Raw genomic sequence first — 16,285 nt, forward strand, 5'->3', positions numbered from 1 at the left:
ATTGCCATGCAGACTAATTTACTTTAATGTTGATGGTTCTGTCAAATTACAAAAACACAAAAAAACAACAGCGACATCTCGTAAAAAAGTCCCGGGTACTCCGAATAAACTTTAACGATAGGACAAGTTTGACAAGGAATCCCAGATGATGCATTTGAGACTTATAGAAACAATAAGATCCACTGTCTGTTTAGAGCTTGAACCATTGAGACGGAACATCAGGGTATCTCAGCATTTACTGATTAAATGTAAACCATCCTATCCCTTATGGGTGCCCTCACTTTATAGAAATAACCCTTTAAATGTGAAAATAAAACCCAAACAGTGCGCATAGACATCACTATAGTATAAACCAGTAAAATAGGTTTGGCATTTGGATCAATGTGGGAATGCTTCTGTACTAAACCCACTGAGATGCAGAGGAGCTCAATTATGAGATACTGGAAAAACAGAACGCAACCGACCTAAGTGGCATCGCTTCAGTTAACAGCTAGTGATGCATGAGCAGAAATGTATATGTGTGTGTTAAAAAGGGTGCGTGTCACTCTCCGTGCATAAGTGTGCGTGAGCCTTTGCGAGGCTCAAGGCAGGGAGCTGCAGACGTCGTCTGCCTGTGTGCACATCTGTGTTTGTTTGTGTACACAGAGCTTACGTGTATTAATTTTTTAGTTTTCTAAGCCACTTATGTGTCGTGTCTCTTCTAACGGCATGACGAAATGCTACTGTATGACATCACGGCAGGTCAGGACGGTTACTAAGCAACTAGATAAAACCATCCTTAGAAACCGGCCACGGTCGAAGAGCTGGCTGACAATGATGAGGTTGTGGTAACCTCAGAGGAAGAGAGACTGAGCTTAAAAATATTATCCATCTACAGTGACACCTGAGACGTGGGCAGAATCAACAGCGGGGAAGGAAGTTGATACACTCTTCATCACTTAAGTCGGTCGCATTACAGACAGAAACACGATATCCAGAGCGAGCGCAGTCGAGTATACGCCGCGTATCAGATGGTCACAGAGACTTCTTCCTATGTCATATGTCGTTTCCTCTGGATCACATCTCATTACCAGTTCTAACTGAATATTGCCGGAGAGGAAATATTGTAACAGTGATCGAAAAATAGAAAAACCTTAAACATATGTGGTATAGGCCGGGGAAGAATGTGTTTGCAGCAACAATCGGGTAACGAGAAGGTGGAATTGAATGCATGACTTGGAGTTTGATTTTGGATAGATACGACATATAAGTTATATATATACACTACCGTTCAAAAGTTTGTGGTCATCCAGACAATTTCGTGTCTTCCATGAAAACTCACTTTTATTTATCAAATGAATTGAAAATTGAATAGAAAATACAGTCAAGACATTGACAAGGTTAGAAATAATGATTAAAATTTGAAGTATTAATTTTGTTCTTCAAACTTCAAGCTCAAAGGAAGGCCAGTTGTATAGCTTATATCACCAGCATAACTGTTTTCAGCTGTGCTAACATAATTGCACAAGGGTTTTCTAATCAGATATTAGTCTTCTAAGGCGATTAGCAAACACAATGTACCATTAGAACACTGGAGTGATAGTTGATGGAAATGGGCCTCTATACACCTATGGAGATATTTCATTAGAAACCAGACGTTTCCACCTAGAATAGTCATTTACCACATTAACAATGTATAGTGTGTATTTTTGATTAATGTTATCTTTATTGAAAAAACAGTGCTGAAACTTTTGAACGGTAGTGTATATATATATATATATATATATATTTATTGATATATATATATACGTTTTTGTAAGATTGCTTTTCAAACACTTTGGGTCCCTTTGTAAAAAAAATTATGAATAAAGACGGGTTTGTCAAAGAATATTCTCCTCAAAGAAAGGTATCATAAACACTTAATTTAAACCAAGTGATTGACAATAGTATAGAAAAACCCCAGTGCAGATATGTGCACATAAACACACACATGAATGAAAAGGCATAGCAAGCAGACAGACAGCAGCAACTGCAACTCTTCGCCCTAGTTTTAAATACCAAAAACATAATCCAGTATTCATCACAGCACAGTTTAATAATTAAAAAAATAGAATATCGTAACTTTTGAAAAGATTGACCAAGGGAAAGAGAGGAATAATCTGGCTTCGGGGATGTGCATATACATGCTGCCTCACTGTCTCTGGCCTCATTAGACGGGTTAATAATGAAAGCGAGGAGTCTGAGCTCCGGTGCTCCGGTGCTCTCTCTCTCCGGGCTCGTCAGGCCTAGAAACCTACTTCAGCCGGAAGATCAATGACTGACACGGCTTAGCTGAAGGTAACAATATCCTGGTGCAGAGTCAGATAATTACCTTAAGCTCACTCATATTCAAGCCACGTGTTCACTGGCTTCGACATGTTGTTGTTAGGATTGTTTTCATTCAGATGTATTGACATAGTTTATGTAATTAAGGTTGGATCGAGTTTATTTTTGTTATACTAAGCCTCTCTCTTAATCTCTCTCTGTGTGCAATGCTCAAATTAACATGGATTAACCACATTTCATAGGGATTTTAAATTAGCTATACAAGTTTATCGATCGTGTTTTCTGAGACCTTTCACCTCTTCAGAAACAGAAGGCTGTTCGGCTCTAGTGCTCTAATCCAGTTTATTAACTACTGTTTAGTCTCTGAAACATAATAAACGCAAACCCTCCCATATGAATTAACCCACGCATGCATAAATACAAACATAATTTGAAGGAGTTGGTCAGTGAGCGTGTTACCATGCCTACATCAGGCCCAATCAATACTGCGTCTAAAAATAGTAGAACCATAATAGTCTTACTTCAAATAGCAGAAAGTTGAACCGGGTGAGCGCAGCTTTTATTGCGCAATCTCCAAGTTAATCGGAAACCAAAGACGACCACAGAGTTAACAGGTATTGTGCAAAAAATGGTTAGTTTAATCCCCAACAGCAGGTTTCACAAGGAAAGCCTGATTCAGGGATTGTATTGGCCGGTACTGGGACCAACCAGCAGGTCCGGTCAGGTCATCCTAATGGGTCAACGGTGGATCCTTGAACCCCCAGCATGGCTTCAGAGGCAGGACGACACACCAATGCCAACACATGAAGATTCATAAAGATTGATGTTTTCGAAGTGGGATAAATCCTAACACAGAGCATTAAATGGCAATTAGGAATGAAACCCCTATAGGCAAAGACAATATTCATGAGGATGAGGCACAAATTGCTCATTTAGGATATGATTACCACTGCGCGACACAAAATGGCAGGACGCCCCTCAACGTCACACGCAATCTGTTTCAAAATAATGGCGTCGTTGTGATGCCGCCGCCGGGGGAAAAGTGGTCCCGTGACGCTTCAGTCATTAGTATTATATTTGTGTATGCATATATGTTGTGTATATATATATACATATATATTTTATTTTGTATTTTATATTTTACTTTGTATACTTTGCACAGTCATTGTATGATATATGTTTGTGTGTGTGTGTATATATATATACATATATGTTTCATTTTATAAACATATATACTTCATTTTGTATTTTATATTTTACTTGTATACATCTATATCTTTCATCCCTGTTTTTTATATTTTATATTTTATTATATTTATTCTTGTGTCTTTAGTTTATTGGTGCTGCTACTGTGATGACAAATTTCCCCTTGGGGATTAATAAAGTATATATCTATCTATCTTTCTATCTATCTATTCCAGAACTCACAAACACACACACACACACATGGACGTGTGCCAGCACAGAGAAGGTGTGTGTGTGTTTGGCTCCATTCAGCTGCAGCAAAGGCCAAGTTCAGTGCTATTCCCACATAGAGTGTATTGCTGTACGGGGAATACGTGAGTGGGTCGATGCATATGTGTGTACGGTACTGTTTCAAAGCGTGTTCTTTTTATAGCGCCCTCCTCCTCCGCAGCTGGAAGAGAGAGAGCCCAATAGGTGGGTGTGTACTATCAAGAGGGTCGTGACTCTAATTCCTGGAGCCCTGGCACACATTCGCTGTAGCGTATCGCCGAGACTCCATTCATACGTGTGTTTCATCTTAAACCCTCTCTCGATCCATTCCTGTGTGTCACTCTTTCTCGTCACAGCTCTGGCTCACAGCTGAATGAGAGCGTGGTCATGAAATATTTAGCCTCCTATCAACCTGTTGATCTGCATTTCCCCCTTCTAGCAACACTAATGCAAAACCGCCACCGTAATGAAAGAAGTGTGGCCGTGACCAGTGTTGCCAGGTCCGCGGTTTTCCCGCGGAATTGGGCTACTTTTGAAGTGTTGCCACGGGTTGAATTTTTTGTCCGCTGGTTCGGGTAGACCTATTTTGCATGCACATTACATGAATATCTTTAAATAAAAATCCATATTTTAAATGAAATAATTTATTTATACCCAAATCCTACCAAACTGACTCCAGATCAGCACGTACACACATGGACATGGACTTTAAAAGCAGTGTATATGGTTTGGCACGGGCATATTTTGAGTTCTGATATTGGGCTGGTTTTATTGGCCATTGGGCTGGTTTTGTCACACAGACCTGGCAACCCTGGCCGTGACTCGCTAGGATTTTACAAAAACTCACTCTTATATCTGTGTCCGGTCTATTTCTATTTGCCGCGTGACACTTTTAGTTCCCTCATAGCTGATGATGATGATGAGGATGATTTCTCACCAGTTTGCCCTCCAGTGTGTAGATCTTCTTCACCACTCCGGAGTCGAGCTTGATGGCGTCGGTGATGTCGGTGAGGACTTGGTCGTAGGAGTGGGCCGTCTTCTTGTTCAGAAGGATCCTCACGGCTTTGCGGGGCTTCACTCCGCTCCGCACCAGCGTCACGAGCTTCGGGCGTATGAAGTCCTTCATTTCGCGGCTTTCTGGGCCACCGGCCTTGGCGCTGCCCAGAGAGGGAGGCCCGCGGGAGGACACAGCCGAGGCCTTGACGTTTACGGACCAGTTGGGGTTCACGTTTTTTGTGTAATCCAACTTTTTGTACGCTTCGATGGAGCTGCACACGTAGCTGTCACCTGTTAGGGTGAAGTGGAGGAGAGGAGAACACAGGGAGGGGTTACTTCAAGAAACATTGCAGGAAATGACGATGAGCTTCAGGAATAAGAAAAGGGAATGATAAGCTCGACTGAGAGAGAGAGAGAGAGAATTGTAAAGAATATGACGGAATAAATGGACGAAAAGAAGAGGGCAGATAGGCACGATAGCTACTTTGCTCAACGTCTCGTAATCAAGCAACGGCTCAATTATTCTGGGAGCCGGCAGCATAAAACATTCATGAATAGATTGAAAATGAAAGATACACTGATATGGGATATTTTGCTTGACTGATTTCCTTTATACCTCTACAGGCAAAATACTGGCCAATATTTTGATACGGAATAAAGAAGATGTCAACAACTCTTCGTTCTTCCCGTGTCGCTTCTTAGAGAGTAAAACAGATCAGGAGAGAGATAATCTGGCCAAAACATATGTCTGTATATCACCATATGGCCATCAAATGAGTGATAGGTTTATAATCTTCATAATAATCTAAGGTGTGTTTATAGAGCAGTATACTCGCCGGACAAAACTATTGAAATATGTGTAATACAACTGTATTCAAAACTGTACTAGCACCTTTCATTTCATTTCATTTATGTATTTATTTGTACAGGGACCGTAAACATTAATCAACCCAGAGGTAAATGTGTCACGGTTAGCTCAGGCTAAATTTCAGCTGTGGTCCCTTTCTTGTTCTTGTACATCTTACCACCTTCACTACAGTGTATTCTTTTATATGTTGCCTTTTTCTCTCTCTTATTATGGTGTTATTTCTAAACTGTTGACTCTGAGAGCCTTGCACTATCTGTCCAATGTGTTTGGACTGTTGGTCTTGACACAAATGGCAAATAAAAACTTAAATATTTCATCTTGAATCTTGAATTTGTAACCTGTAAATAATTGGTGTGTTATACAAGGAGGTGAGTATAGGGAAAGATCACTTGGTATAGCTGACAGACGAGGCAGTGTGTGTTCTTTTAGAGGAAGAGATGCTGAGAAACATTTTAGATTGGACTACAACGCCATGAGTCCAGGTGCATGAGAGGGACGCGTACACCTGTAGTCCGCAGGTGCGCTGTAATGCTGGTTGGACTACCCACCTTCTACCAGTTGCTCTATGATGGTGATCTTCTTGCAGCCATCCAGGGTGTAGATGGTCCGGACGCCCTGTGGCAGGTTGACGTTGTCCGACAGAGAGCGGGTCAGGTCCGCCAGCAGGGCGTCAAAGGTCCGGAACCGGTCCGTGGAGATGGCGTATACAATCCCGTTGAAGTAGCGGTCTCCGTTGCGGTAGAAACGGACCTTCTTGGCTCTCTTCTCGCTGGTCAGAGTCTTCAGGGTCCGGGTCCGGTACATGTTGCAGTGGGCACTGTGCGTCGGACTCGGCACGCCGTTCATCTTCGCACTGGACCGGCCGTGACGCTGACCTTTGTCCCGGTCGTCAAAATGCTCCATCTCCATCGCGCTGGCGAGGCTCACGAGTACGGCCGTGCTGTCTTTTGGAAGGACACACACGGAGGTTTTTAGGACGCGCGTGGAAAAGTTTTCTTATTCTCTCCCTCTCACGTAAATAAGTAAACAACAACAAGCGGTATATACCGAAAGAGGAGAGGTTCGGGCGGCGGGTTAAAGAAGCCAGCCGGTGTCCGTCGCTGGTGGGTGTCTGAAAATAACTCCCTAATGACAGATTAAGTGCTCTTAAGCCGAGCAGTGGGCAGCATATGCCTCATGACGACTCACACTGTCAGTCACAGTGCGTCCGGAGTTGTCCTCAGATGTAGATGTAGAAAGAGAGAGAGAGGCAGTCACGAATCAATAACATCGCCTGTCAATGTTCCTCTGTGTGCATCATTTATTCAGAGCGCGCAGTCGGGAGTTTTTAGAGAAGTGCGACACCGAAATATAATCATCACTTCAACGAGGATCCCAATGAAAGATCATGTGACTTTCTATCGTCTTGAGACCAAGAATCGTGAGGAGAAGTGTGTGCGTGTGTGTGTGTGTGTGTTTTCAGACAACGGTACAGATATTAAAGTATGTGAATCACTTTGACATCAGCTGATAACCGCGCACGCGCGTTGATTGGCTTACCTACGTGCGCAATGAGCGCCTCTGTGACGATCACCTCCAGCGTGACAGGTGCTTTATTTCCCAGTAGATATGAAGAAAAAAAGAGTTCAGTTGAGCTGGTCGCAGACACTGGGTGGTGGTAACGTGTGGTCCTATCCTGGCTGCGGAGAGCCCCCCCCCCCCCCCTCACACACACACACACACACCCCCACCCCCTGTGCGTCCCTTTGTTATCCGGTTGACGTGCCCCCACCACCAAACACCATGTGTGTGTGCGTGTGTGTGCGTGTGTGTGTTTATGTGTGTGCGTGGTGAGCCAGAAGCAGAGGCTGCACTGGAAATGAACTGGGTATAGCAGCTGCTTTCCTCCTCCCATTCTCTGTGCACCCACCTCCTCTCTCCTCACGTCACTCCGTCGTGACTTCCATTCAGCGGCCCCTCCTCTCTTTAAAATGCAAATCCACTCGTGCACTCGTGCTGGGGATGCTGCCTGTTCGATCCTCCCTCTTTAGTTAGTTTTTATTCTTACTACAATGTACACACTCAGGGTCTCAAGGCACCTGAAACCTAAACGGTTTAATTCAAACTATGCTGAGCCGCTTCCACAGTGATCCAAATCACTGTACAGCAGTGTGACAAGAATTATTTGTGTGTGTTACCCAGCATTGATATGTGCCAGTGGCAGCCCCACTCTCTTAAAATATTATATTTCCAGGGGTTTAACGGGTGCAAGATACTGCTTGTTGTGTTGAATATGTCACAGCTGTATAAGATGCTCACTTTCTTTGTGTTTATGTAATGATGGTCACATGTCATCTATCCATGTTCAACTCATCCAGAAGACATGAATATAACTGACATTTTAATGATCAAATACAGTACGTTATTGCATCTTTTATGACTGCATCCATGTGCAGACCTGCTCATTTTACCGCATGCACATGACTACATTAGAATGTGAGAGATTGACAGAGAAAAAAGAAAACCTATTTTGGTGAGACACTCACACACACAAGGACCCAGCGGGCGTCCCCAACTGAGAGCTGATCGGCGTTCCTGTCTAAATGAATTCTGGGGAAACACAGCACACGTAGAAGAATGTGTTTTTATTCAATCAGACCATGCTCTCACTTTTTATTCTTAATACATAATCGTTTGCGAGTTGTTTCAGACACACAAAAAACACAAGAAAAAAAACATTTAGCACATCTCTGTGAAGTGAATGAAAATGAAAAAAACATAGATCATTTAGAAGTGGACAGATGGACTGATGATGTATGCACAGTGTCTCTTGTGGAATAATTCCAAAAATTAAATCCGTCTAAATCTCACAGCCCAAGAGAGAAATGTGAAATCCCACCCACCCAGACTGATGACAGATGCTACAGTACAAATATACTCGATCCCTTTTATCTTTAATCACTACATCTTTATGCTACAAAACAAACTCTGACACCTTATACAGGTTTTAAAGTGGAGTCGAACTCAAGATAATCAACGGGTATATTTAGCTCACGCACATGACTGCATGCGCTTCTAAATGAATCTCTTATACACACTCATTAAACGTACAGGCAGACACTAAATAGTTCCCAGCATCCTCGTGGCAGCCAGAGCATCGGCAGTGGTGTGACTTGTGGTGTTTTGACGGATTCTGTCGTGATTCTTCACCGCGTTTCTCCCGTCAGCTGGAGGCATCCAGGTGGTTCCTCCGTAGCGGAGTGATTCATGGGCCGGACGCACAGAGTTGGGACTAAAACGAGCTTGTGTACGAAACAGAGAGGGAAGGAAAAAAAGAGGACACGGGGGAGAAAGAGGTAGAGAGGCGAGGCGCTCCCTCTTTCAAAGGGCAACATGGACCAGCCGTCTTTAAATTAAGTCATTAATCTAGGACAAACAACCTGTCACTGCAACACACGAATGGATTGCACACAGAGTCAGCCAATCCTATCAGAAATATGAGAGGACCTGTACAGGAAAAGTATGAAATAAACAGATATAACACTGAGGAGTTCCAATGACTTGAGACGGTAAAGTCACGACCGGAAAACAAAAACAAATGTTTGAGAGTTAGGATTTGGGTTGGTGATGTCATCCGTTGATACTTCTTAAAGTTGGTGTATGAAGATAAAGATACATGAATGAATGAATGTGTGAGATCATAGATTATTTAACTTCAAGGCGTCAATCTTAAAACATCCCCGTTAATATCTTTACATCCTCACCACAATCGGATGTTCACTTTAGGAAAAACTTCAGACTTTCAAACTCAAATTTGACCAAAAAAAATGTGTGATGTTTGTTGACCTTTGCCCTAAAGGTCAGTTCCCTCGTCTCTACGGCTCACTGCCATGCCGGCTTGGGCCTATACTGGAGTCTTAGAGTATATAATGCATACTTCACCCGAGACTCCTAAACCTCAAACCCCATGTTTAGGTCACAATCCATGAGCCAATTAATATGATGTAAATGCACTTACAAGACATTTAAGTGCATTTTATTATTTCAGTTCAGTTTTAAAGGCTGTCAAGAGCCTCCACACTTTGTAACAAAGACAAATTAAAACATCTTCTGGCAATGTTCCTAATCGCTCCTGGTTGTCCTCCACCTACATGTGTAAAGGCGGTCAGTGGGTGGGCCGGGGGTGACTGGTCGCTCTGTGGATGGACTCCATTGGGAGAGGGTGGTGGATGTGGTGTTGCTTACAAGTCGTAGGAGGTGTTTTTGAAGAAGAAAACTAAATGTCGCCTACGTACTCTTCTTGCTGAAACAAAGAAGCATGTACATTGTAAAGTAATTCTGAAACTGGGCACTTCACAGATGATGGAAAACAGGCTTCTGGACGTGCGTGAATTAAGTTATCAACATTTAATGGCAGGAAGTGTAAACAAACATTCAAGGCGCTCTTCCTCGGCTCCCGGCTCCTCCGCCCCCTCAGCCTTGCGGCCTCGGCGATACCTGGAGAAGAGACCCGATTTCTCTAATCCACGGAGTTTTAGACTCAATGTCCCTGGCCCCGGTCAAAACGTCACTTACGGTCAAGTCGCTAAACAAGTATTTTCACAATAAGAGTCCCGTCTTGTTATTGTCCGCATTAAAGTCACTTTCACAATAAAAGTCCCTTGTTATTGTAAGTCACTTCACGGAATTCAACCGGCCTCGTCAATCTATAATACTAACATACAGTCACTCTCATGCAACATACATTAATTATTGACATTTACATTGAGTAAACATTACCCCTATGCTTCATAATACATTAATATCAATATCAATATTCTCCCGAATATTTTCTATTATAATATCTTTCTATATGTATTAATTTAAAACATAAAACCTCTGCAGATGTTATCAAAATAAACTATTACAATCTAACAACATGCAAGTAACTTTGCCAGACTTAGAAATGTAACATTTCGTACCACTGTATTTACCATCAATTGAAAATTAATACTGAATAAAACAGCTCTGACAGCAGCCCCATCACCTTCCTCACAATCATCCTTTGAGAAATGTAAACAAACCTAGATGCACTCTTTCTTTTAAATGACTATAGCACCAGGTTTGGGTTACGGATTGTGTTTAAGGGCGTACTTTAGTGTGGGTAACCTGCCTTCTCGCAGGGAATTATATTCTTCTCTTCTCTCTGCTGTTGCTCCTCCACCTCCTTCTTTCACACACCCTCCTCCATCTTCTTCTTCTCTCTCTTCTCCTTTCTTAGAATCAGCCTCCGCCTTCCTGCTGGTCTGCCTCCCTCTATGCAAGTAGAACATATAGTTATTCAAGCAGAAACATGTAACCGATACAACATGTTGCTCTGTGCTTCAGAGACATCACACAGCACTACCTTTATCAATTGAAATCGTGCAACAATAATATTAAAAGATACATCTTCGAATGTAATAATGTATGACATCTGACCTCATTTGTCCAGCATGATAACTTTATTATCTAAAAATCAAGATAGTATACACCAACTGGAAAATCAAGTTGCAAAGCAAATCAATTTACACGGGTAAAAGGATAATAGTTACTCACAGTATATCGTGTGGTGAACATATTTGAAGAATCATGAATGTCTATGAACTGAGCCATTACCCCTGCTACTCTGACCAGCTGCCTCTCTGAGGTTAAATCATGGATGCAAACCAATTTTCTTAAACTCAACTGTGATGAATCTGACATGATATTATCGGCCCCAAATCTCGCTCACCAAAACCAGAAGTCATAAATTCGGCCTCACCATCTTCAACTTCCAGATTTTCCCTGTTATGTGACTTTGTCTCCCTTCATTTGGAGGGCATTGTATAATATGTTCCATAACAATTGCAGATCTAACATGAACGGTAAATTTACATTTTGGTTAAAAGCATAAATTATTTTTGCCCTCTCCTTTTGCCTTTTTTTTTTATTTGGTCATTTGAGTTCCTTGTTTGTATTGTACAAGTTATGTAACGTTGTGCATCTAGTTGATTGTGATCTGCCAATGGACTGCCGAATAATATTAGCTCTCTTGTAACTCTACGACTAAAATAAATCAAATGGTAGCATTTATTATTAATATTCTACACAGTTTCTTAAAAAAAAAAGAAAAGCTGCCATCAAATTAACATATTGAGAGAAAACAATTCATTGTCTCCCATGTGAAGCCCCTGAGGTCCTTTTAGAGTCGGTTCACAGAAGTGTGGTTTCACTGACCTCCCCAGTTTGCTCTCTGGCGCCCCCTGTGGCCGGGTGGAGTACTGTCTCCTTTGGGCTTCGAGGGTGGAAGACATCTGCATCAGAGGACAATTCATGAGGAATGACATCGAGTGCACTCCAGGCACAAATACAGTTTTCGGATGGAAGCGGATGCATGTGTGCGTTTGTGTTGACAGCAGGATTGAGCTGTCGCATGCCGTCACAAGACGTGTTGCTAAAATATTCAGGGAGAAAAGTATAGTTTGCTGGCAGCTGCGTTCATTTCAGGCCTGCAGGAACCAGTTTTGTTGCAACAAGACAGAAAGTCATTGCCTCCTTGAACAGACCTCGGATACCTATTACATAACAACACAGAGCAGCACTGGAGGATGAATGAGAAACCATACAGGCCTGAAACAGAAAAGCTAGAGCGCACCAGTCTGCACTGAACTATCCGTTGGTACAAAACCATGACAGCTATTCCGTCAGTGGGGCGCACAGTATATGATTTAGCCGTCAATAGGTTTGGTTTGAGAGTGACTTGAGGGAAGAGAACACTTACCGTAGCAATTTCTGAAAGATAAGCCCGCCTCTCATCATTGGTTCTATGAAATGCCTGATATTGGAAAGAAAATAGAGATCCTTATCGTCACATGACTTCATTCATAAACATATTCTCCCTGTCAGTAATAATCTGTCCACTATAGAGCAGTGTTTGTTAAGCATGTGCTGCCTGTCTTATTTCAGGAGGTCTTCGGTGTTAATGAGCAACAGATTAGAACCTGGATTACTGGCACGCACATGCCGCATGTTAAACGTGTATTCTACTAATATCTTTCTGCTTGTTGAGCAGAACAATAAACAAAAAACGGAGAGTTCTGGCCTGGCGAGTCGTCGCGGGACAAAGGTCAGCGTTTCGATTTTTGCAAAAAAGAAAGAATGCAAAACATTACAGCCAAATTGTTTTTCAATCCTTTGCTAATGATGGTAATTTGTTACTGAAATGTGTAATTCCTTAAAATAACGTACGCTGCTTATCTGAGAAATGATCAAAGTGGACCAGCAGACATTATGAGCCTGCACAAGGCCGAACACAGACTCCCTCCCACACACCTTTCCCTCCTGTTCGATCCGTCGGTGGCAGTCCATCAGCTCACTCCGGCGGTCGCACTTCTCCTCCGTCAGGAGCTTCAGACGCCGGCTCAGTGTTTCCTGCCGCAAAGCGTTTCCATCAATCGGCAACGGTCATAACAGAAGGAGCATACGAGGGTGACGCGCTGCTGATGTCTCGTTGCAAATCAATAGAATGAAATGGTGACATCCACGAAGATTACACGGTGAGAGAATACTTAATGCACAAAATGGATTATTCAATAACCAAACTAGAACGGGCACTCGGTAGAGCGCATACCTTCCCATATCACAAGATTGGGCATTGAATTATGAACATTGTGGCATTAGTTGCATGCCAATTGGATACAAATTTACCGCGCTATGTTAAAAAGAAGATTTGTACCTTTTCATGACCTTGACCTTGGACCCGATCGATCCCAAAATCTAATCAAATGGTCCCCGGATAATAACCAATCATCCCCCCAAATTCCATGCGATTCGGTTTAATACTTTTTGACTTATGCGAATAACACGCACACACGCACGCATACAAATATACGGCGATCAAAACATTACCTTCCGCATTTTCAATGCGAAGGTAATAAACTCAGAGCTGAGACACGGTGCGGCTAGAAGAGATGTTTGGTTCGGAGTAGAGCGATGAGACTTGGCATATCTGAGTTTGGATCAATAAGCAGCTGTTGTGAGCTTTCATGAATGCCACAGTACGCAGTGGGATTAAAGATGCAGCATTGTACAAGTATCATACCAGTCTGGTGATGGATCAGCCAGATTCATCGTATTTCATTAATGATTAAATGTTAGTCAGTGGTGGAAACCCACGATGTCTCCTCATCCTTGTCTGTTCCTTCTCTTGGACACATAGCAGCTCAGAATTATTCCACTCTTAGGGGACTAAAGTAGCATCAAGATCAATATGTGTCCTTGCTGGCGTGGCCGCTCTCTCATCTCTTACGTCACCATCATTTTTTTTATTTATTCAGAAATACAAATTCCTGACAAGAAACCACTCCAGATCTTACTGTAATATATATTTAGGAATATTTCCTATCTGGTTTTTTTATTGTTTATATTCAATGTAATTATGTAGTTGTTTGAATGTTTTATTTCTAGTTTTTACATAGTTGCTGCAAGTTGCTCTTCAAGGAAAGGAAAATACCACCTTAAAAATACTACATGTAAAAGTTATGAGCAACGTTTTAAAATATCAAAATTAAAAGTGCTTATTGTATGTATGTGTTGCCTGTAAGTGTTTTACTATTATGATGTTTTAGGATTCAAATCACTGCTGCATTAATGTGTAGGTTACATTTTATTGCTGCAGATGTTAAAGGTTTTAACTCCTTTGCCCTGTTCGGTCATATCGTCACTGCAATACATCCCATTCTCAAAGATCATCCTCTGTGTGGCGTTGCCGTCACGACGGGGCATTTTCCAGCTGATCAAAGGTTTTTTTTAACAGTTTAATTAGTTGAAGAATTAGGAGAATTATCCTAAACCAGAATTTAAGAAACACTTAAATAAAAAATACCACTAATTTAGAAATACATGATTTTTACTGGACAGTCGCTCGTACTTAAAGCTATTAGACAAATGTAGAAGAGTAAATGAATTATTATTAAATACACATTTTTTCTATCTAATCTATCTGTGAAGCTTCTTTCTTGGGAGCAGTAGACACTGCGACGCCTTTGTAGCGCTTACTTCAACACACCACCGTTGTCCTGACATTTACTCACAGCACTGATTACAAATAAATGGCGTACTCGGTATAATTTACTGCCAGTAAAATGTGTCTACAGACCTCCAGTCCACAGTGTAACAGTCACTCCTGAGTTACAAGAATGAGCATATGGTAGTTCTGCCTTCAGGCACACAGATCCAAATTCAGTCTGTATAGTACAACCTTTTTAGTGTGTGTGGTGCATTCACATGTGGCGTTTAAAGCATTGTAATTAGTGTGCATTCCTCTCCCATGGTTTGTAATCCTGTGATTACAGTGTGGTGGATTCAGAGTGCATCAACAGGAGGATGGAGAGCAGCTGGCGTTACAATCATGTCTCTCCTTCCTGCCTTCTCCCCCAATTTGTGTCTCTGGCTCTCTCTGCTGGTAATGTGCTTCTATCTAAAACAGATTTAACATATACCGACAAGATTAAACTGTGTGAAACGCTATTACAAAACATATACCACCTATGAGATATAACAAAAAAAGAGGTTTACATCTGAGGGTTTACACTTGGAAAATCAACTTTGATAACACTAATATCACAACAAAGATATGGAAAAAGCTCATAAGAAAATGAATATGTTGCCACTCACGACTGGCATGTCGTCATAGGTTCGGATGGAGGCCAGTCGATCTGTGAAAAACAAGCGTATGCGTGAGCATCGTTTGTGAACGCTTTAAAACACACCCGCTCGAGAGGGGAGAATATATCACATTGAATAGTTGTTTTTATACGCTACAGTTGAACGATTGAGACAGAGGAACAACTACATGGAAGCATATTAGCACATTTATGTACACACTACCACCGTCTGAAAAGTGTTTTCTTTTATATTTGTTCTTTCTTATTATAGTGTTATTTGTAAATGTTGACTCGGAGAGCCCTGCACTAGATTTCCAATGTGTCTGGACCTGTTGGTTTTGGCACGAATGCCAAATAATAACTTGAAACTTTAAAATGTATGTGTCCATATTCAAATAAACCAGCCTGTGAACTCACCCATGGGGTGTCCTCTGAGGTCCTGCAGTCTCTCATGAATCAGTGACATCTGTCTGTCCAACTGTCCGTTTAGCTCAAGCTGTGTCTCATACCTTGTCTTCCACTCATTTCCTGTGACAGAGGACAGAGGAAACTGTCACTTTTGCGACAGGCCGCGGCAGAAGATATAAAACTAACATATTTAGAGAATAAAGTTAAACACATAGTCAAAAGTTACGAACCTTCCCCATCAACACTGCGCAGCCGTTCTTGTAGTTCACGCATGGTGCTGCGCAGATCTGACACGGACTCTTCGAGCATTTCTCTGTAATCAAGAACCAATATATTGACGTGGAGTTCTCCTTGATAACTTTGTAAATAATACATTTACCTTCAAACCTACTTCGTTTCCCTCTCCTGCTCAAGTTCTGCTCGCAGGCGCGACCAGTCGCTTTCTCCGGTCATGTTTATGACAAACTAACGTCAGCCGAAGAAAGTTTGTAGCACGTGGTATCCATGGAGACCAGCGCTTCCGGTTCATTCCGGTGGCCTCGGACATGATGGCGCAGATTAATAAAAAACGTTTCTGTTTGATTTGATAGGAGGCTGACGATATATATCC

The 16,285-nt window shown here is 41.9% G+C and overlaps 2 protein-coding genes across 5 annotated transcripts in view; both read right to left on the reverse strand.

The window, feature by feature from the left end:
- Positions 1-7,268, reverse strand: part of dclk1a (doublecortin-like kinase 1a) — a 49,801-nt gene extending 42,533 nt beyond the window's left edge. The window contains exons 1-3 of one of the 4 annotated variants that reach the window (XM_056406900.1): positions 7,167-7,268; positions 6,172-6,567; positions 4,697-5,046 (exon numbers count right to left, since the gene is read on the reverse strand). In XM_056406900.1, coding sequence (XP_056262875.1) covers positions 4,697-5,046; positions 6,172-6,532 — 711 coding nt within the window. In that variant the 5' untranslated portion in view covers positions 6,533-6,567; positions 7,167-7,268. Of the gene's footprint in view, positions 1-4,696; positions 5,047-6,171; positions 6,779-7,162 lie in introns of those variants that run through there. The other 3 variants (XM_056406893.1, XM_056406884.1, XM_056406921.1) reach the window with 3 other exon arrangements.
- A 2,493-nt stretch (positions 7,269-9,761) lies between these two features.
- On the reverse strand, positions 9,762-16,151 carry ccdc169 (coiled-coil domain containing 169). Its single transcript, XM_056411517.1, has 8 exons — positions 16,067-16,151; positions 15,906-15,988; positions 15,685-15,795; positions 15,278-15,318; positions 12,935-13,033; positions 12,384-12,437; positions 11,840-11,916; positions 9,762-10,897 (listed from the first exon to the last, which is right to left on the reverse strand). Exons 1-8 carry the CDS (start codon positions 16,126-16,128, stop codon positions 10,711-10,713), a joined length of 714 nt encoding a protein of 237 aa, XP_056267492.1. The 5' UTR covers positions 16,129-16,151; the 3' UTR covers positions 9,762-10,710.
- Between the last annotated feature and the right edge of the window lie 134 nt (positions 16,152-16,285).

This window comes from Pseudoliparis swirei, chromosome 3, assembly GCF_029220125.1.
Source record: "Pseudoliparis swirei isolate HS2019 ecotype Mariana Trench chromosome 3, NWPU_hadal_v1, whole genome shotgun sequence".
NCBI classification, from domain to species: Eukaryota; Metazoa; Chordata; class Actinopteri; order Perciformes; family Liparidae; genus Pseudoliparis; species Pseudoliparis swirei.